Genomic DNA, 20,849 nt, shown 5'->3' on the forward strand with positions numbered 1-20,849 from the left:
GTTGAATCACAGTCGGGAGTCCGAGTCAGTAGTCGAGTCAGAGTCGGGAGTCTGTAGTCTGATACGGGCTTTAGAATGGCATCTCTTCCCGAGTCGGCAGTCAAGCCTATCACACAATGCCAGGCAACAGGCAATGGGAATAGGGAATAGAATTTTTGACGCGTCGGATTCGTCGGAAATTTTCTTCCAGCCAATCCAACGCGTCAGAAATTCTATTCCCTGTTCCTGTTGCCTGGTGTTGTGTGATAGGCTTCGGAGTCGGCCGGTGCTTTGCTGTGATTGGTTGAATCGTAGTCGGGCGTCAGTAGTCGAGTCAGAGTCAGGAGTCTGTAGTCTGATACGGGCTTAACGGCGGTCAATCGCCGTTGTTAGAACGCTGTTTTGTCATTGCGTAACTAGCGGCGGTCACGAAGCAAGCGGATAGCCGTGGGTCGGCCGGCGCGGCGCGCATTTTGCATAAATTACGCGTTCTTCTGTCCGGCCCGGTCGCGTGATCGCGCGACGTTATTGTCGAAATGACGTTGCCGCGGGTGAGGCGGGCCACCGCTGCAGGCGCGGCAAAACAAATAGGCCGGCGGCACGTGAAACGTAATGTGTGCACGAGACGTTTGCCCCGCGAGCGAGCGAGCGTGCCGGCTCGGTTCGGTTCCGGGCTGCCCCGCGACAAATTTCATCTCGATCCGCGCTCGCGAAACGGCCGCGGGACGCCGATATCGACGCCGTCAGTTTACCGCGTGCGGCGTTCATTATTTCCCCTGTCAAATCAAAACCCCCCACGTACCGCCGGAATACGTTTACGCCGTTTACGGGGTATTCGAGATACGTCGGATTTATTGGATCGTTGCGCGCGTGAGACGCCGCCAGGCGCTCCCCGGCTTTCTCGGACGCTTTTATAAATACCTGCGATTCGGATGCTATTTCAAATGGTATTGTAAAACCGTTCGGGTGACACGGTTTCCTCGCAAAAATACGCCCCGGTTTTTGAAACATTTTTCGCGCTGCAAACGTTTGCTCAACTCGCGTCTAGTGTCTTATAATAGACACGGGCGTTGTGAAAACAGTCCGTGGCATAAATTCTAGGGGCAGTAACGCGAACGAGCAAAAATAAATATCACCGTGCAGAATTTAACGCGATGTAGCGGCAAGGTCTATCGGCAAAAAACAATTTAATATTGTCGTAGGGCGGTATTCATGGTCCGTTCTTTTATTTCAGTTCATCTCAAGTGTAATCTTAACGCGTTGTAAACTAATCATCGGCCGGTATTCATAGTCGGATCTTATTTAAGACCGCCTCGAGTTTATCTTAAGATGCTGCACGGACCATTTTATTGGCTACCAAGTGATGATCTTAAATATAAGTTTTTCTTTAATTAGAATTGGCCAGCCATTGGTCGTCATGCAATTTTTCTACATTGCTTAATCATTTACTGGCGTTAAATAATTCTTTACCTTCAATATAAGATCTGGCCATGAACAGTCCGTTCTTATATTCAAGATTATCTTACAAAAATGTTTCTTTGAATCTACTAAAACATTTGCTGGATTTGAAAAAATAGACGCGAACTCTCTTAGAACTACCGAGCAAATAGAACTTTGATTGAGGCGAAGGAATCATTTCTCTGAAATTAAATAAAAAGTCTATTAAGGCGAAAATTCAAACAGACCCTTTCCCGGGTGTAGTCTTGGCGCGTTGTAAACCAATCGCGGGTCGTATTGACGTCTTAAAACATTACCTAGGACCATCTCGGGGCAAGAACGAACGACGAATGTACCGGCCATAGAAATTGACACGAGAATGGACTATGAATACCGGCCGTGGTTGACTCCGGGCGTTTCATTGCTGCAACCTCGATTGTTACGACTGTCAATGGCAAAGTTTATTGACACGCTTTCCCCCTTTCTATCCCTCTCCCCGCGCGTCCTCCGAAGCGCTCGCTCCGGCGGTGACAATTTCCGCGAATTCGTAGCGTATGAACGCCGGGGATGTTTTACCGCGCGCACGTACGCCGCCGAACGAGTCGCGAATCGCCACGGCGACTTCTATCGCCAGACCCGCGGGCCCGTCGTCCCCGGGTTAGCGTGCCCGAGGAGCCCAGCTGTTGCGAGAGGCCCGGCTGATTCAGGCTCGCGATATTTATGCACGAAAATCGGTGTCGCGACACCGGGCGGCGTGGCGTCGCGGTCGGTTCGACGCGCGGCGCGGCGCGTTCGATTCCGCGAACCGCTCGTAAATTTCTCGCGCGGACGTTCGTTAAAGGAAACCCGAGAAGTTCGTCTTGAGAGACAGGGAGACACGGGGAGAGATATAGAAAGACGGAGGGAAGAGAAAACGCCGTACTCTGTGCGAGAGGCGCGGACAAAAGATGAATTCGAGACCGATGACCTTTCTCCCTCGAGGGAAAGAAGACACGAGAGAGAGAGAGAGAGAGAGGGAAGAGCAGAGAGGGAGGGAGGGGAGCGAGGCGGGCGGGAGGGAAGAGAAGAACGAGAGCGCGAGACGAGGTGAGGAAAGAGCGTTCGGGAAGGCGCCGTTAGTCGATCGAGCGCTCGATGACTGTTTAGCATTCCGCTCCTGCCGGGGAGGAGGGGAAAATAACGCGCCTCGGAAATCACCTGGTACGGCGGCGATCGACCGGCGGTGCCAGTTTTCAAACTCGTTTCGTCTCCTCTCCTCTTCCTCCCTCCGTCCGCGTCCACGTCGTCGCCGTCGCCGTCGCCGTCGCCGTCGTCGCCGTCGTCGTCGTCGTCGTTGTTGTCGTCATCGTCCTCGCCGCTGTCGTGCCTCCGCTCTTACGCGCTCACCGCGATCCCCCACTCCACGTCTACCCTTCACGCGGCACTCTCCGCGCTCGCTCGCGGCCCCGGCCCGTGCGTCGTGTCGGGTCTTTCCTCCGCGACCAGGTCCGCGCGCGGAGAGGAGTAGACGCGGCCGTCCGAAGGGCCGTTCGCGGCCGGGGAGAATAGTAACGACCGTAGGATGACAGCTCGCGCGCAAGTAGGTCAGGTACCGGAGCGGAGTGAGAGTGCGGGAGGGAGAAGGGGGGAGGAGGGGGAGAGAGAGAGAAGGGGGAGGAGGAGGCGGCGGAGAATGGAGCGGAGCGAGACGGTAGATCTATGTCTCTTTCTCTCTCTCTCGTCCCTTCGGAGCGGATTTGTGGCTGGCGAATCCTCCGGCGCGCCGTGTCCCGGCGACTCACCGCTCTCCCGAGGACCCTTTATCGTCCCTCTCCCTCTCCCGCCCCCCCCTCCCCCTCTTCCCACCGCCCCGGTCCCGCGAATCAAGCGCGACGAGACGCGACTCACCTTGCTGCGTGCGGGGCTGAGGTAACGGCCCGTGACGATTTGAAACGGGCGCATCGAACACACTCCATGCCTCCTCTCCTGTCAGGCACCAGCGGCACGAGAGCACACCGCGAACCACCGTGGGCCCCGTGTCCGTGTGTACGTACGGCGAGTGCGTGCGTGCGTGCGTGCGTGCGTGCGTGCGTGCGTGTGTGAGAGGCGCGCGCGGGGAGGGTGCACGCCACGGTTTTTTCGGGGGAGGCTTTCACAATCGGCGGGGGGCGCGCGGACGCGCCGTCGCCGGTCGGACACGGGCGGCGGGCATTGACGCGTGCGAAACGCGGACGGTCACGACGCGGAGGCGCGAAAAACAGGAAAAACACGAGAGTGCGACACGGGGTAGTCGCACGGTAGCACGTCGCGTCGCGAGATACGCGTGCGACTCGGCCGCGCTCGGCCGCGCTCGGCCCGGCTCGGCCCGCCGAGCCGCCGAGAGCGGCCGCCGCCGTCGCACGCTGGCGACGCCGCGCGCCGAACGCGCGAAGCTCCTCCGAGCGCGCTGCGATATTCATTGGAGGCGATCACGAGGCGCGCATTTACTCGAGGGCGGCGAGGGATGAATTACCGCGGTCAGGGGAAAATTTATTATTCCCGAAACTGTTCGCGGACGAGAAGAGGGACGATACCTTCGGGCTTAAATATATAAAGATCCGTTCTTGGATGAAAGTTGTCTATCGAGAGAAATTTTTCTACATTTTTTTTTATTACGAGATGTTAAGGTAGTTATTTCGTAAAATCGTTTACTTGAGAATTGTTTCAAATTTTTACAGTTCATTCTTTACATTAATAAGCGCAAAATAAGACCAATTAAATTAAAATTGACCGACTCAAAGTTCTAGGAAAAAACGTTAAAGTTTGCGACGCTACATGAAATATTACGTGTAAAACTGTCTGAAAGAAACTTTCGAGCGTTACTGTCGCGAAACAACTGCCTTGCTCTTCGTCTAAATATTCCTTTTACGGAAGTCAACGCCAGGTTTGCGTTGCGTGATAAAAGAATTTTATGCCACAGATCTTTTCAACAGTTTTTCAACACTGCGCGTGCGTTTGGCGACTGTTTCTTATGAAGTTGGTTTTTTTTTAAGGGATTAAAAAAATTGCCAGCGGCGAGATTCGACGGCATTCCTTTCAGGGATGAGAATACGAGGAAATAATAGCTGCTCGTCGAATAACAATGCGTGCATACCTAATGATGATGTGTTGACTTCGACGAGAAAGAATTTCGGCCGGGTCCGTCGCGCGGGGTTAACTTTATGCCGACATCGAAATCGCGACATTGGCGCGCGACTGCACACGATTGTTCTCGTCGTCGCGAGCACTTTGCGGGGCGCGTCCGATAATTCGTCACGCGCGAGACTTGCTGCTGGAAATGATCGCGAAAGCTACATAACACGTCGAAGAATACGCGATCCGTTCGCGAGCCGTTGCACTACTACGTTTGGGCGACACTTCGAGGTTCTCAATATCGCAATATCGCAATATCGCAACGGTCGATATTCTCGAGGTATCGAAACTTTTTAAGTGTAAGCTGACGGCATTTTTCACATCGTAATTTTCGCAAAAGCCTTTTGGCTGCAGTTTACAAGAAATTAATACAAATGTAATTTGTGCAGAGAAAAGAGAGAAACAGTGCAGTTAATGCGCTGCTATTAGTGCTAAAGTAAAATGTGATGTATTTTTTATAAATTATTAATAACAGCAGCATTGTTGTATTAACTGTATTGTATAACATTAGAAATGCTTAAAATAATGTGTTACTTGCAGCAATTTGTTTTATTTCTTCTGTTCAAAGAGCGAAATACTTCAAACTTGTAGAAATAATATTAGAGATTTATTTAATGTTTAATCGCTAATACATTTTTCAGAGAATATTTTGACAATCTCTGTAGACTTCTTGTTTAAAATATCAATTTATAACGCTAATGAAATACGCGCGAGTTTTATCAAACGTATATATTTATTCGCAATATATAAAATTAAGTACGATCGTGTCATAATTTATCTGACATCATAACAACGTATTGTTCACATGCCAAAACTTGTAATAATTTATCCCTGTACGTCGGATCCAAAATTTCTTCCAGCTCCTTTTCGAGTGTCGGCTGGTTACTCCTATAATTACGTACGATTTCTTTAAAAGACGACAATGCAGGGAAATCGGTATCCAAACGAAAATTTATCCATCTGACAACATCCGGCGGTAATGCGTTATCAATGGAATATCGCTGCGTTATCGATTTCGTTAGATCGAAGCACAATTTTGATATCCTCACGGGTTCGAAGACATCGTAATTCCTACACTTGTTAAATACCTATTGGTAAAAATTCAAATTACAATCTTATATAAGCATAGAGAATATTATATGTAGCTAGAGATTCTTCACTGTGTCCCGCACACACTCGCTTACATCGCTTTCATCCATTTCGTAATCCGTATCTCCTAACAACGAGACGCTCCAGCAGAAAAGGGCGCCAACTGCTATCCCGGGATATTTATCCGCGACCATTTCGCTGAAGCTCTGAAAGAACGCCGACAAAGTTTTCTCAATGCATTCCAATTCGTTGCACAGTTTGAGTCTGTACATCAGCTTGGACGCATCGCGCCGAATGTCCGCGTTATCGTCTACTAATAATTGTAACAGCATTGTCCACCAATCCAATGCGGGATCTGTAAAGAAATTTTTACATTACGTTGCTACACAAGTCCAATTAGCTGCTGAATTCCTCAATTTATACACACGGCAATATTCGGCACCAATGTCCCTCTCAAAAAGTTCGTACAATATATCGAGAACTGTTAATCTAAAATCTTTACGTAACGAGCCGACCCAACTGTTGTCACAGACTTTTCTATAAATATCCTCTATGTGTCCCGTTCTAAGCTCCTCTTCCTTAAAATAGATATAAAAATCTATAGAGAAAGATCACATAAATATATTGAATGTAACAAAAATTAAAGAAGAGAGGTAAACTCGAAAAAGTAAAAGTGGAATAACGAGCAAACCTTCAATTCATGAGTTAATGTCGTCATACATTTCCCTAGCAGTCGCAAGTAATTGACGCGTTGAGAATAGATATTTTTTGCATCGTGCAGATGCATTTTCCTGAGAACCAAATTACAAATTTCACGTTTATCGTTCAGGTAACATTCGTTTGTGTCCATCAAGCTGTTGTATAAAAAGTCGCAAACCGCATCTTGCAATTTAGGATTATATTTGTACAAATCTTTGGCGAAATCGGCAGCCGCGCGAATAGCGTAAGTGCTCAGTAATTTTCTTTGCCGATGAGATCCCTTCTTCAGTACTTCAAAAACAGTAGACCAAGCAATGCTCTGTGTCTCGGCTTCTGGTACGATCAAAAGCTGCGAATATATGCTGAACGCTTTGCTTTGCCCATTGTGCACTGTTTGCAAGAAATTCGAACGGTTCTCCACGCAAAGTATGAATTTGATCGCGGACACTTTGTACATTTCTTCACCCGGTTCTTGTCTCAATAGGTCTTTCTCGACTAAGTGCTGCTGCAGAATATGCAATATATCTTCCATATTACAACTTTCAATCCTAAAAACATGAAGAATATATTAGTATAAATGTATAAAGTCTATCTGAAGTTTTCGGGAAATTTTATCTCTTACATATTTTTGTCTAAATTATATAATTCATGAAGGATGTCGATGTATACACTAGCTATGAGAAAGCAACTAAGCCTAACGGCTCTTCTTCTTTCCAATCCATTCAATACCCAATCTGTCGCGCGTATAAAGTTTGCGACATCAGATTTTAACAGCTGCACGCGGATGGATGGCAATCGCCTGAAGATCTCTAATATCTATAAAGTTGCAGTACAATTTAATCAAGAGTTAACATTCTAGTCTATATTCTAATAAATATACGCTTTAATATCGTTTTTAGTATTTTTACATTATTTAATATTTTTATAATTTTCTATTCTCAATTATTCATAATTATTTGTATTCTCAATTGTGTCAAAGTGTGTGCTTGCCTGTAGCAAATAGCCATGCGAGAGATTTGCCGAGATCCGGGTATCTCGTGCTGTACATAAAGCTAGAAATAATTGTTTCACAACGTTGTGGGCTGTACCCTCTGTTAATAACGGCACGAGTGCTCTAGCTGCAAGTTCACGTGTTTTATGTACAGGGCTTTTAGCGCATTGCGATACCAAACTAACAAATTCATTTATCTGGAAACACACCTGCCGTCATATCGTTCGTCTCTAACTGACAGCGGAAAAATTGGATTGTTCATAAGCACCTTCCAGGCAATGTCCGTGCCGTCAAAATGATAACTAATGTACAATCGTGATAGCAGCAATAAAATTGCTTGCACGTTGGATTTTATCACGGTACCATTAATCAACGCGAAAGTGTGCAATTCATTCAGAATGAAAGGTAATAAACTAGGATATCTTTCGAAAAATATTCTCCCCGTCATTTTGTTATCCGTCGTCAAATTGATGTGATCCTTGGTTCTTTGAACGCCAAAAATTCGAATTATAAGTGCGCTAAACAATAACGTGGCCGCGTTACGTTCCTATAATCCGATTGGAAATGATTTTCCACATAAGATAGTAGATAACAGAATAACATTAATAGTTTCCATGTAAATAATGTGTAACGCCACTCACCGCCCACGTTCTACTTTCGTAATTTCTAAAGGCAACCATCAAACCGTCCGCAATATAACACTTGACTACATCCCCGAGCTGAGAGTGTCTGAATAAAGCTCTCAGAATATTCATGGAATGAGTCTTTATCTCGGTCATATCAAGCTTAACTTCTCCGTACTCGCTCCCGTCTTCTACTATCGGTTCGGCTAAATGCTCGTACGTGGAAAATACTGTATTTCGATACATTATGCTCTTTACTTGATGCCATAGATTAACTGTGCTCTCAAGCTGCGAGAACTGTAATAAAATTTTCATAACCGAGTGAAACGCAGACACTCCTGAATTATTACGGACTTTTGGTTCCGAGGACAGCACTGCCTGTTTTGAAATAAATTCGTTTTAGTGTTACAGTTTCTTAATGTTTCTTCTTTTTATATAAGATCTGTTTCTTTTGCCCATACCTGTATCAAAAACGGTACACCCGCGCTTCTTCTCGTCGCACATAGTTTCGTATATCCCGGCATTAATCCCGTAATGCCCACTAAAATATCGTGCAACCAATGCATAGGAAGTGCGTTTAGAGCCGTGTTCGTTAATCGCCACAGCCGCGTGCATAATTGATGAAAGCCAACGTACGCTTGTTCAAACGCACCTCTATGTTTCGTTTCGCACAATAGCGAGACTAAATGTTTCATTACACGCTCAATCTGTTAATACACATTATCCCTTTATGTCTCGCTAAGATATGAAAGCATGCGTAAATACGCGTGAACTCACTTGTTCCTCTGTTAACAATCCGTTTAAAGATTCAGAGGTCTGTATCGACGCCTTGGTGGCGAATAAACCGAACAATTGGCTGGCTTCTTTAACAGTGCGCCACGAACAAAGTAGCACCATTTGTGGCGTTACAATCTCCTTCTCGGGAAATGACGCGTCGTCTAAACTTAGCGCCTTCAAATCCATTGGTAAATGCCCTTCCGGTGAAGAATTATTTACCACCACAGAAACAGTGTGATTCAATTCAAGGCACAGCAGTATAACATTAGCTACGGTGCTTTGCCACAATTCGCTCGTCCCTGTGTCTCTGAAGCGGGAATAAAGTGGACATTTTAAAAGAAATGATTTTTTCAACGCATTTACGATGCCCGTATGACTCTTTTATTACCTCAAGTCGCAGTCTACGAGCAAGCTTTTGATGCAGAACAAATATCCATACAAAGAATTTTTAACGATTGCCATTCCTATGTTCTTTTTGGCTAAAACCAACGCCTCCTGAAAACAAAAATAAGGCAACACGGTCAGCAGATATTGTAAAATTATTCTTTACGTCATTAAAATAAATACCAAGTCTTATACATACCTGCAATTTTCTGTACAGCAGTAATACTAGTTGCAACGTCGTCGCTTCCGCGACATTGTCTTCCACGGTGCAGTAGTCGCAAAGTATACTTTTTATAACGGGGGACAGCTTGGACAATTTTAGCATGTACGCGGCCGTAGCGCTGTCTATGGGCCGTACACTGCTACCCAATTTGAGTGCGACTTGAATAATTAAACGAACCCGCGGTTCTGAATCGAGGCGCAGCAACACTGGGCTCAACGGTTTTATTATCCGATACGCCATTTCCTTGTTCGGCTCGTATGTGTCCAGCAACAGACACTGGAATATCGTCTCGGCTTGCTCCCTCTCCCATTCGGCGTCCTTGAATTCGTCGCAAAGGAGTTCTTGCGCCAGCAAGAGTATCTGCAAGCTGGAACGTCTGCGATCGTACGTCGCGTCTGGGTACAAATTGCCCACGCAAGTCTCGCGCAGGTTTACGAAAAACGTGACGTAGTCCTGCACGTCGCGTTCAATTTGCCCAGACGTTTGACGGGATTGGGCCAAAGCGTCCTCGTACATCTCGCAAGCGGCGTCTTGTTCCTCGTAGCGACTTCTCATTTTCAGCTCTTGAGACAATCGCCTACGCATGACCGCCAGGCTGTCTTTCAACCGTTTTAAAGCCTGTGGAGAGCGACAACCTCGATCTAACACGAGTGTGACTTCAGCGAGAGCCAATGTTGATGTTTCTCGTTACCTTTTTGACAAGGGGCACATATTCCATCTTCTCGCACAAATTGTAGCCCAAGAATAACAGAATCACGTCGAGTTCCATGCGCGTAAAGTGCAACGTGCTTTTCTTCGATTCCACCAAGAGTGCCAGCATCTCCAGTCTGCACTGCACAGCAAAGGCAGACACGTGCAAGATCAACGCCGCTTAACTGTAGGCTCAGCTTAATTCGTTATTTGTTTCTTTCCAACTGTTACTTTAGAAAGAGACAAACGTGAATTACTAAGATTAAAGTCAAGCGACGTTTGGTGAAACCAGGCCAAGAGTTGGAAACAGATGGGAAGTAACCGAGATTGAAATTAAACTACATTGATAGAAGTGGACACAAGGTCCAGTTTCACAAACGTCTTGGGTCTGGTTTCGCCGACGTTGTTTAACTTTAAGCCTAGCTTAATTCGTTCGTTGTCTCCTTCCAGCTGTTACTTTAGAAAGTGAGAAACGTGAATTAAACTAGGATTAAAGATAAGCGACGCTCGGTGAAACCGGGCCTTAGATAATAAGCTAGAAAAAGGTAGGAAGTTAACTGAACCCTGGTTAACAGCCGACGTTTGTGAAACTGAAACCTTGATCCTCGTTTCTACCAACGCAGTTTAACTTCTAATCTCGGTCCAACTTGCTCCACATCTTTTCCTCGCGATTTACAAAGTAGAAAAGAGTTAGTAAACCGTTACCTCCTCGCTGCGATGCCTGGCACACGCTTCCAAAACGCTGTACTCCAAGGCATCCCGCCACTTGACGGTCTGCCGCGCGAGTCTCTCGTCCGTGTCCAGCTCGCCCTTTTGCTTCGACACCCGCAGGCCGCTCAGCAGCGCGCGGAGCTCGGTCTCGTTCATACTTTTCGCCTCCTGCATTATTTAGAGGCCCCGCGCGATATCGCAGCAACGTGGCCGGAGCACCCTTTCACGTCGGAGCGTGTTTACTCCGGGACACATGGCGATTTAACGGCACGCTTTTACCGATACCCGCTAATCTCTCTACCGGTAACCGCCGGCTATCCGGCTGATGCGGACATCTGTCCGCCCAACCGCTAGAATTTAAGTTCGTTATACGCCCTGTCACCACAACCACGAGATAACATCGATCTCTTGGCGCACAGGAAAATCGTTCGTCGTTGCGCCCGTTTATTCAAATATACGGACATTACGGACCGAGGAGATAATAAATGAGCTTTGTGCGTTGGCACTTTGAGCTGCATTTTTCAATTTAGGAAAGATAGACTCTGTATAGGAAACGGTTAATAAAAATAAAGGCAATAGTCCTTGGGAAAATGTTGGAAAACCTTAAAATGTTACTTTAGACAAATGGAAAAATATGAAATTTGGACACGCAAAACTTTCACTTAAGGCTTTAAAGCTTGCTTAAAAATTTTTTAAGAAAACTTTAAGAATTGCGGAAAGTATGTGATATAATTTATACTACCGCGTGCGGTTTTTCTTCTTACGAGAGAAAGTGCTTCTACAGGCTCGGCTATCTAGAAATGACTTTAAGTGTCCAAAATTACTCTAAAATTTCTTAAGTAAACTTTTAACTTCACTAAGTGAACTCCTAGAATTGAAAGATTACTTAAAAAAAAACTTTAATTTTATTTCCAATAAATTTTCCCAAGGCAGGAGCCAACGCTAGATATTAGGTAAAATATATCCCAGTGAACATAACAACGGTATAAAGTATATGTTGAAAATTAAACGTCAAACGCGACTCTTCAACAACATACAAAGACGCAAAATCGTTATTTGGATTAGCTTAGAAAGTATTCAAACAGATATGTTCTCATCGCCCTTATTTTATGTTCATTATTCATCTATATTTTCAACTAAAATGTTTTAAAATTTATTAAATTTCTGCATTACGTAATTACTGCAGTTCAGGGTGGAGGATGTTTTATTGGAGCGACGTTTTATACACGCACGTAAATTGTCTTTGCGATCGATTGTGTCAACATTTTCTTACATCCTTATCTGGGGGGAAACAGTCATATTTTCGAACCGCCGGTAATTTTAAGTATTAATTTAGTAAGCGGTATAAAAGAAAGAACACAAGCCTCGTCTCATACGGCACAGACTTCCAGGGACGTCCTCTAAATTCTATATACATAGAACGTTCCTTGGAGTCTTGTGGGACGCTATCTCTAATCGAATCTAATTTTACGGGGGGCGCGTAATGGATTTCTCGTCCTCTCGTAATTTCTATCGTCTCCTTTCTATTTTGAATTTTTTTCTAATTTAGATAACCGCTTTTGATAACAACGATCGAAAGGTCTACGTTTTATTTTTTTTCTCTACTGCGAGTAACCGTTTCGAATGTCTCGCCACGACGTGTGTCTTCCGCCACCGAAAGGATGCATCTCTCGCGAATGCAGCATTGTCTAGCGCGCGCGCACACATAGCAGCTTTGATATCCCACAGTATAATCTGCACTTACATTTGTTCTGTTGGCGAGGCTTATCTCGGTGGCGTATATTACATATATCTCCGGTACGCGCGTAGACGAATGGCTATCACTAAATTTAGAAGGCACGTTACAATCTTCCGTTGGCCTTCACGTCGCACGATGTGTCACGTCCCGCCATCAATTTGACGCCGGCCTCGCGAGAGAACCTTTGTTTTAGGCGACTTCTAAAACTCTACTCGCGCACCGCTATTACGCCTTACGAAAGGCAAAAGTAATTTGTGTTAATAAAGGAAGTTTCCTGTAGCCAGTTGTGTCGGATTATTCAACCTAATTGTTAACTAATTACTGGTGACTCAAATATTCCCAAAATTTGCAGAAGAAAATGTTGTGACGCAAGCAGGACTGACGTTCGTCATTTCGCGAAAAATACAGGGTGTCTCATTTTAAATGATCCACGCAAATATCTCGAAAAATGTGAAAGATACGGAAAAACGTTTCAAACAAAAGTTGTTTGGTTCGAAGGGAAACACAAGATGGTGCCATTAAATTGACGTTGGATAGTTATTTAAAGGTCACGTGAAGGTCACCTTCAATTTTTTTAATGGAACTCCCTATTGTTTATTACACTATCTTATTCTACTAATTAATGTGAACAACTTTTGTCCAAAACATTTTTTGATTTGCCTAATACTTTTTGAGATTTTCAAGAGAAAATTTATAACTTCTTCAATGTTTAGCTTATGATATCTCGATAACTGTTTGTCGGAGGGGAAAAGTAGTACAGGACTTTTTTTACTTGATTTAGTCTCAGGAATATGCTGTTGCAATTGTGCTCCAATTATTGAGAATTTTGCGTATGTAAATTTTACGTGTTACAACATAACATAACTCATGAGAAAATGATGAAAGAAACATTCCCGCTTTTATCTCATCGAGAATCACATTAATATTGTCGGATTAATTATATATGATCGTGATGCATCGTTTAATAACGACGATTATTTTTCGTTTGAGATATTAATTGTTAATACTGCCAACCGTCGAAATAAAAGCCTCTTTCGCATATTTTTAATATTTAATAATATTAACATGTTTAAATTTGAAATGAAATGATTTGCAATATTATTATAGAAATGTCTTTTTTAATATTAACACTATTACGATACATTTTAATTATTCGTACGTGTTATAATAGTATAAGTGACAAAATATTATTTCTTGCTTTATATTGCATGATATAAAAGTAATATACGCTATTTATTTTAATATATTCTTTTACATTATGTTTCACCAGGCAGCAAAAATTGAAAAAAAAATTTGTAAAACGAGTCTCCTTGTCACTTCGTTAAAAATTCTTTTGCGCTGTTAAATAATCATGTTTAAAATCACATGGCAAAAAGCTCTCGTTTCGCAAACTTAATTACAAAAGATAGATTCTACCGTCATTTAAAAAGTTCCAATTTCGCTTCAACAATCTTCGTTCATTACGAAACAATTTCGGTGAGTATCTAGTCTTACGATGCTCCGGCATTATTAGGTCATCCGCTGCAATTATTATATAATGTTATCCTGAAATCGTTTCCCTTTTATGAATCTTGAGATAAATTTGCACGTGGAGCGCGCCCCGTTGAAAATAAAACAAAACTGGGGAGAAAAGTGTTTCCCCGAACAACGTAACATTTAAAAGATTCCGTAAAATGGCACCGTGAACACCTTTTAAGACGTCTCATAAATCTTCGCGGCATCTTTGCGCAGTCCGCGCACCCACAGAAAAAATGTCCGGATCCAATGCTATTACCTTGAATGTGTCATAAAATAGGATCGATATAGGGCCACTCATATTTATTATAGAGGAATATTTTACTCTTACATGAAAAATTCTAAAATCCAGAATAAAATGATAGTATGTATTGTCTTTTGTCGAATATCGTGGCGCCAACTTCGTGCGTTGTAAGATGGAGGGACAATTTATTCTAAACGCAAGAACAACGACAAGTTACTCTTGTCTCAATATAATAAGTCAATCTGTTTTAATTCGTTAGAGGAGCATAAGAATTATTGATTTTATTTCGATATTGTCTTACTTTTGTACTAAATGAGGTTGCGGGAAATATAAATGCGTCAAGAATATTTTTTGTCTCGGTAACAGAAATCCTTTCTAAGCGTGCGTGCTCCGTCCGTAATTGAGCACAAATGACAAATTCTATGAAAATGTGTATTTTACACCAAGGCGTTTGTCGCCATTAGCATCGATGTTCTTTTCGATCACTCGTGCGGCGAGTGATCATTAAAATTGGATCGTGGAAAATCGACTTTCACAAAGGGCGCGAGAAAACGTGAGAAATGCGTTACGTGGCTCTCGTAAAATTAGACCCCCGATAGGAGATTCAGATAAGAGTTCAATTGCGCGAAAGGGGCGATAAATTTCAATGTAAATGATACTGCGATCACACGCGCGAAACAAAAGTCAGTATTACATCACCGCGTCGCACGTAACTTAGCTTCTTGTTTGCCTGTTGCTGAATGCGAGGTCAAGCACAGACGACGATGTAATATCGTCGTTAATGTACGAACCGCGAGTGCACGGGGGAGGAGATGGATCTTTGGGAATTACGGCGGGAGCCGTTGTGTTTCGTTATTTTAATTGCGCGTCATCGTGGGAAGAATCCCAGAACGTTGCCGACTATTCTCCGACCGAAGTTTCTCCCTCGCGTCAACCGAAAACGCGGCCACGTGATTCCCTGAGAGCCATGTAATCTGCGTAATTAATCATCATTTAAATTAGCGCGACGACTCTTTTTTATTTACCATGCACGCTAGTGCCAGCTCGAGATTTATTTACGCCGCTCGCTCCGCAATGCCGGCGAATATAATCTTCCTCTTCCCGAGCGCGCAAATAGTTGAGCTAATGGCCACGTTTTAAGGAAATGACAAATATTTGTTTCTCGCCTCGGGCGTGCGAAATTATTTAATTGGATCTGTATACAAATGTACATCGATTAGATTCAATTGCTAATAGTTCGAGCCTCGTACGAGGATTTAATTTCCTGAATCTATTTGGTTAACCACAAATAAAGTAGAGGTTAATCGTTCTTTTGGCTATATTTTTCTTACGTTTGCATTCTCTCTTCTTTATTTCTATAAAGTGTAGACAGATACGTGTTTCACCTCTTAAGTGCACAAACTTAAGAGGTCTATTAAACCAAAGCACTGGTATTATAAAAGAGGTGCGGAGAGAAAAAAGGAGAGTTTCGCAGAGAAAAGAGAGACGAGAGTTCCAGAATACAAAATATTATTTCGTACCTTCGCATTTTATTATTTCAAATATTGTATACAGTAAAGAAATTAAAATAAAGTAAAAAGTAACGTTCAATTTTAAATTGCAAATTTTGTTTGCAGGACTATATTATCCATTTACATTTGAAAAAGACAATAAAATAATAAGATTATCAGCGGATAGTGATTGCTAATTAATCAATGGAGCTAGTTAATCAAAAGAGGTGCGGGGGAGAAAAGAGAAGAGTATCGCAGAGAAAGGAGAGACGAGAATTCCAGAATACAAAATATTGTATTGTACATTCGCATTTTATTATGTCAAATATTGTATACAGTAAAGAAATTAAAATGAAGTAAAAAGTAACGTTCAATTTTAAATTGCAAATTTTGTTTGCAGGGCAATATTATCCATTTACATTTTAAAAAGACAATAAAATAATAAGTTTATCAGCGAATAGCGATCGCTAGTTAATCAATGAAAACTTAATTACCATTTCTCATGGTAAATGAATTGTTTAATTTTATATTTTCCGAACTGCTGGCAAATATCAACGGCTGCGGAAAATATATTTCGTATCGGTTTATGTAAAATGAGAAAAATCTGACATATATAACGATACAGTAATTATTTATTGGATTGGTGCATGGATCGAGCTATCTACTTTAATATCTGTGTAGCTTACGAGATAATTTCAAGATTTAAAAATTAATTGATAAAATTTGAATTACGTTCCAATATCGCGCATATTTTCGACGATAAACAATCTACGTTGCTGATAACACCATGCACGCGGAAAACACCCTGGATCAACCGCGAGACCGAGGGGTGGCCTGTGGCGAACAAGTTTGTGGAATTTTCTTCTCATTTACACCGCGGCCTGCGACGCGGCGCGTGTTCACGGCTCTCTATTAATTTCCGGCAAAACTATCCGGCACATTCACCGCGAGGAGTTGCGAGACGAGCGTCGAATATCTTTCGCGACCAAGCGGAATGCGGGGCAACTTTAGAATTGAGCTCGGAATCGGAAAATTATTTCCAACCGGGGCGTCTTTGATTGGAAAAAAAAAACAACAGCGCGCGTATCTACATTTATCCGCATCTAAATCTATCCGCTGAGCAGCTAAAGGCACTCAAGTTGGCGGTTCTCGTCACGATCTCGTATATTTCTTTCGCTTTTCTCGCGACGCGAGCTCATTGTTCATTGTTCCGCTACATCGCGACGTGTCTTCTTTCCCCTCTCGCTGCCACAAGTTGCCTGTCGACCGCGCGAACGCTCGAGGGATGTATTTTCCTGCGTAGAAACACGGGGTAACACGGGCCGTGACATGCACAATGTCTTCGCCGGCCAATTCCGCGCCTCGTTTCACCGCAGGACGTCTGTCCCGTAGCGAGAAAGCTCGAGAATCACTTGAGCGGAACGTGTCTCGCGGAGAATCGTCTGACGCTGGTAAATAGCCGAGCTAACTGCTAATTCGATTTACTGGCCAACTCCCTTCCCTCCCCCCCTCCGATCCACCCCGTTTCCCTCTGTCAGATCCAATTAGCGAGGGAGTTACGGGGCTTCGCAGGAGCAATCGGCTGGTCTCTACAATTAAATTTCACACGCCGCTATGTCAATCATCGTTTCGGATTCGCTTGAGGAAATGGGAAGACGGTTTCTTCCGACCCGCGAGAAAGGAACAACGCTGCCGTAAATCCCGAGATAGCACGAGCATCCGCGAGACACGGCGAGCGTGTCGTAAAGACGGTCTAATCTCTTAAAGGCGCTTCACCTTTTCTAATGGGACGCCGGAATCCTTCCGTTGTAGAATCCGTGAATACTTACATATATGGAGAGAATTTCCCCTTAAAATTTATCCTGAAAATATTCTGATCGTGGGGCAACGCGGCATTTTCAAGAATTCTGTGATTTTTGGAAATTTTACCATCCGCTTTTACCAGTAAAATGTATGGTAAACTTTCAGAAAACTCGCGTAAAGTTGTTCAAAACGCCGCGTTGTCCCACGATGACACGATTTTCAGGATAAATTTTAAGAGAAAATTCTCCCCGCGTAGGAATCCGTGAATATTTAGCTACATGGAGAGAATTTCTTCTTAAAATTTATCCTGAAAATATTGTGATCGTGGGACAACGCGACATTTTCAAGAGTTTTATGATGTTTTGGAAATTTTACCATCCGCTTTTACCAGTAAAATGTATGGTAAACTTTCAGAAAACTCGCGTAAAGTTGTTCAAAACCCCGCGTTGTCCCGCGATGACACGATTTTCAGGATAAATTTTAAGAGAAATTTCTCTCCGCGTAGAAATCCGTGAATACTTGCATACATGGAGAGAATTTCTTCCTAAAATTTATCCTGAAAATATTGTGATCATGCACCGTCAGAAAGGATTTCTGTTACAGAGATCAAAAATATTCTTGACGCATTTATATTCCTCACAACCTCATTTTCCTTTCCCTTTCTAAAAAAGAGATGTTAACAGCGCGAATGTCGTTAGTATCGAACAGTTGAGACCTCTTTTCCGCGATGTTGATTGGTTTTCTCGAAGCGCGTGTGCTTTACTTCTCTTTTAGATTCATTGTAAATGAAGATTTGCAATTTAGAAATATATTTGTATACACTAACTATTGAGATAAAATCTCTAATCTTGGTAATTAAAATTTAAGTAACAACGATTTTTGTTTCGAAACATAGTCTCGATTGAACAGAATTAATCGTTAATTTAATCAATACCAATAAGTTCCGCAGAATAATACGCAAAACGTAGTAACAGTCACGGAACAAAGTAATGTAAAATATTAAGTACGGAATTTTCCATTACGTAAGCGAGACAACGAATTCTCAACGTTATTGTTTCTTTTTTTGGTTGTTTTTCACTCGGCGCGGTATCGTACGACGTTACGCGGGCCAATGTTTATCTGGAGGTCGCCGCGCTCTCACTCGCTCGCCGAACGTCGTGCCGGCAAGCAGTGGCGAGAGTCGCTCCGCGCGTAGTGTTACTTTTGCGTTATCGGTTTCCAAGACTCGATCGCGATGAATGCAGGGATAAAACACTATTGATTTGCACACCTTCATTAGTAACGAGTAACGTTCCTTGACTAAGTTTCTACAACTTGTAACGAGAAACGAATTGCATGTTTCGCTATATTTCACATCGCGTACGGGAGTGTCCGAAATTTCCCGCGATCGATGATTTTCGCGAGTGAGTGTTGTGTGAGTGCCACAAGGAAATCTGAGAGGAGGAGGAGGAGGCCTGGAAGGAACCGGGCAATGACGGAGAAATGGTGAGGTAAGTGTCTTACATTCTTATGTTATTTGCTACTTGTGCGAAATACAACATTTGTTCTGTATTTTTATTTGACCTATTCAAACGATTCGAACGAGGATTCGAATAAGTGTTAGAGACAAAACCATACGTGTACAATTTTTTTGAATTTATATTTAAACTCGCGTAAAGTTGTTGAAAATGCCGCGTTGTCCCACGATGACATGATTTTCAGGATAAATTTTAAAAGAAAATTCTCGCCGCGTAGGAATCCGTAAATCGAAACGTCTCGGAGGAAGGGAGGACGCGCTTGTTTTTCGTGGCTACGGCGGACCTTGGAGCAATTTTGCCGTATAAATTGCGACACCACTTGTAATTTTCAGCACGAAAATGTTACCTAGCGACGAACTGAATGGGCCGCGTCCACGTGGATCGATAGCAAAGTGACAGGTGACAGATAACTATCACAAATACTAAAGTTCGCTTACGTTAGCGACAATGCGATACGTTTGTCATCGCGGAGGCACAAAGCCCTCTCGCCGCACGCTCCCCCGATATTGCAAACCGTCGTAAGACACGATTGGAAAATGGTGGCCCGACCACGCGGTCTCGGATCAATCGCGGCACCACGACGCAAACATCGCGTTACCTTTCGGTACAACAATAGGCGGGAAAATAATGAGTTAGTTTCCAGTTTCGACGATGGGACTCGTTAATTAATTAAGCAATACGCGATTTTCGATATCGCGCGGCATAAACAAGCCCGATTAATATTTGCGGCCAGTGAGTTTCAAATTAAAATGATGACAGGGTAAACGTTTGTTTGTAATTAACCGAGGAATAAATTAACGTTTTCTGGCAATCGCATCCCGGTTTAATTACGGCGAGAGCCCTTTGTTTCGCAAATATTGAGGCACGCGTCGCTTCTTCAATTCGATTCGGCGCGTCTTCGATTCCATCCCTTTTCGATTCGAGGGCGAACGCGGGACCACCGTTGTAGCGTATACACGTATTTTATATAAATCTCACCCCTGCGCGGAGTGAGGTAATGCGCGGGAGTAACGCGGGATGTTACTATTATAGCGCGATCGTTCTCGGGAACTCCGGGCTCTCTAATTTAAAATAACGAGGCGCGGGAATCTATTGCCGGTGCCCTCGCGTGTCGTCTGTGTTTCAGCATGCATCCCAGCGTTAAAATTTTCGCACGGAAACGTTAACCCCCGCCCCCTCGCGCGTCGCATCGCGCCGCGCGCTCGCAAAGACATTTGGAAAGCCGCGTAACGGGCGTCCCATTAAGAGAGCGGTACTTTCCCTTTTATAGCAAATACTGCCGAGTTCGACGAGGCGAAATCGCGTTGGTGTCTGCGCTAAACGTGCGGCGAAGCCCCCATTCGCATTCAAGCGACTCGCTGTCGCGCATTATCGAAGCACGTTTGCCCGCGTACACGCTCGGAGAAAGAGTGGAAAGAGAGGAGGAGGGTGGAGCTGGGGTCTGTACGAAAAAATATACTCTCTGAAAGTCCATCGGTGGATTATCATTGAAAGCAGCAAATAGTCACTCTGGTTCTCAGTTACAAGTGTAGAGGCCTGTGTCCACGATCCAAGAACTGTCCAAGGAGAGACGAGAAGTCAAAGTGACGTCAATTTGACGTCATATTGACCAAATTTACGCCATACTTTGGTCAGTTTGACGTCACATTGACGTCATCTTGACTTCTCATTTCTCCTTGGGTGTGCGTTCAAGTTCTAGTCCCGGGAAATGTCCAGCCAATCAGCTTGCAGTTTCTCCGTAAGAGATGCCGGTTGACTGGCTGCGCATTTCTCGGAGCTAAAGCTTGGA

The 20,849-nt window shown here is 43.8% G+C and overlaps 2 protein-coding genes across 3 annotated transcripts in view; both read right to left on the bottom strand.

Moving 5' to 3' along the window:
• Window positions 1-3,324, bottom strand: part of LOC105568382 (uncharacterized protein CG43867) — a 72,303-nt gene extending 68,979 nt beyond the window's left edge. Inside the window, exon 1 of the mRNA XM_012024014.1 lies at window positions 3,304-3,324. The gene's annotated coding sequence lies outside the window, so the exon portion shown is untranslated. The remainder of the gene's footprint in view (window positions 1-3,303) is intronic.
• A 1,447-nt stretch (window positions 3,325-4,771) lies between these two features.
• LOC105568383 (thyroid adenoma-associated protein homolog) lies at window positions 4,772-11,566 on the bottom strand. 2 transcript variants are annotated; one of them, XM_012024019.1, is made up of 14 exons: window positions 10,748-11,565; window positions 10,044-10,184; window positions 9,329-9,970; window positions 9,134-9,240; window positions 8,746-9,052; window positions 8,430-8,675; window positions 7,987-8,346; window positions 7,614-7,892; window positions 7,345-7,542; window positions 6,977-7,170; window positions 6,347-6,902; window positions 6,083-6,233; window positions 5,751-6,010; window positions 4,773-5,654 (listed from the first exon to the last, which is right to left on the bottom strand). In XM_012024019.1, exons 1-14 carry the CDS (start codon window positions 10,925-10,927, stop codon window positions 5,334-5,336), a joined length of 3,942 nt encoding a protein of 1,313 aa, XP_011879409.1. In that variant the 5' UTR covers window positions 10,928-11,565; the 3' UTR covers window positions 4,773-5,333. The 2 variants fall into 2 exon arrangements, with proteins under 2 accessions (XP_011879410.1, XP_011879409.1); XM_012024020.1 differs by lacking the exons at window positions 7,345-7,542; window positions 7,614-7,892 and having other exon boundaries at window positions 4,772-5,654; window positions 10,748-11,566.
• Window positions 11,567-20,849: the final 9,283 nt, after the last annotated feature.

Source organism: Vollenhovia emeryi, unplaced genomic scaffold (assembly GCF_000949405.1).
Source record: "Vollenhovia emeryi isolate VEMERY1.0 unplaced genomic scaffold, V.emery_V1.0 DF939129.1, whole genome shotgun sequence".
Classification (NCBI taxonomy): Eukaryota; Metazoa; Arthropoda; class Insecta; order Hymenoptera; family Formicidae; genus Vollenhovia; species Vollenhovia emeryi.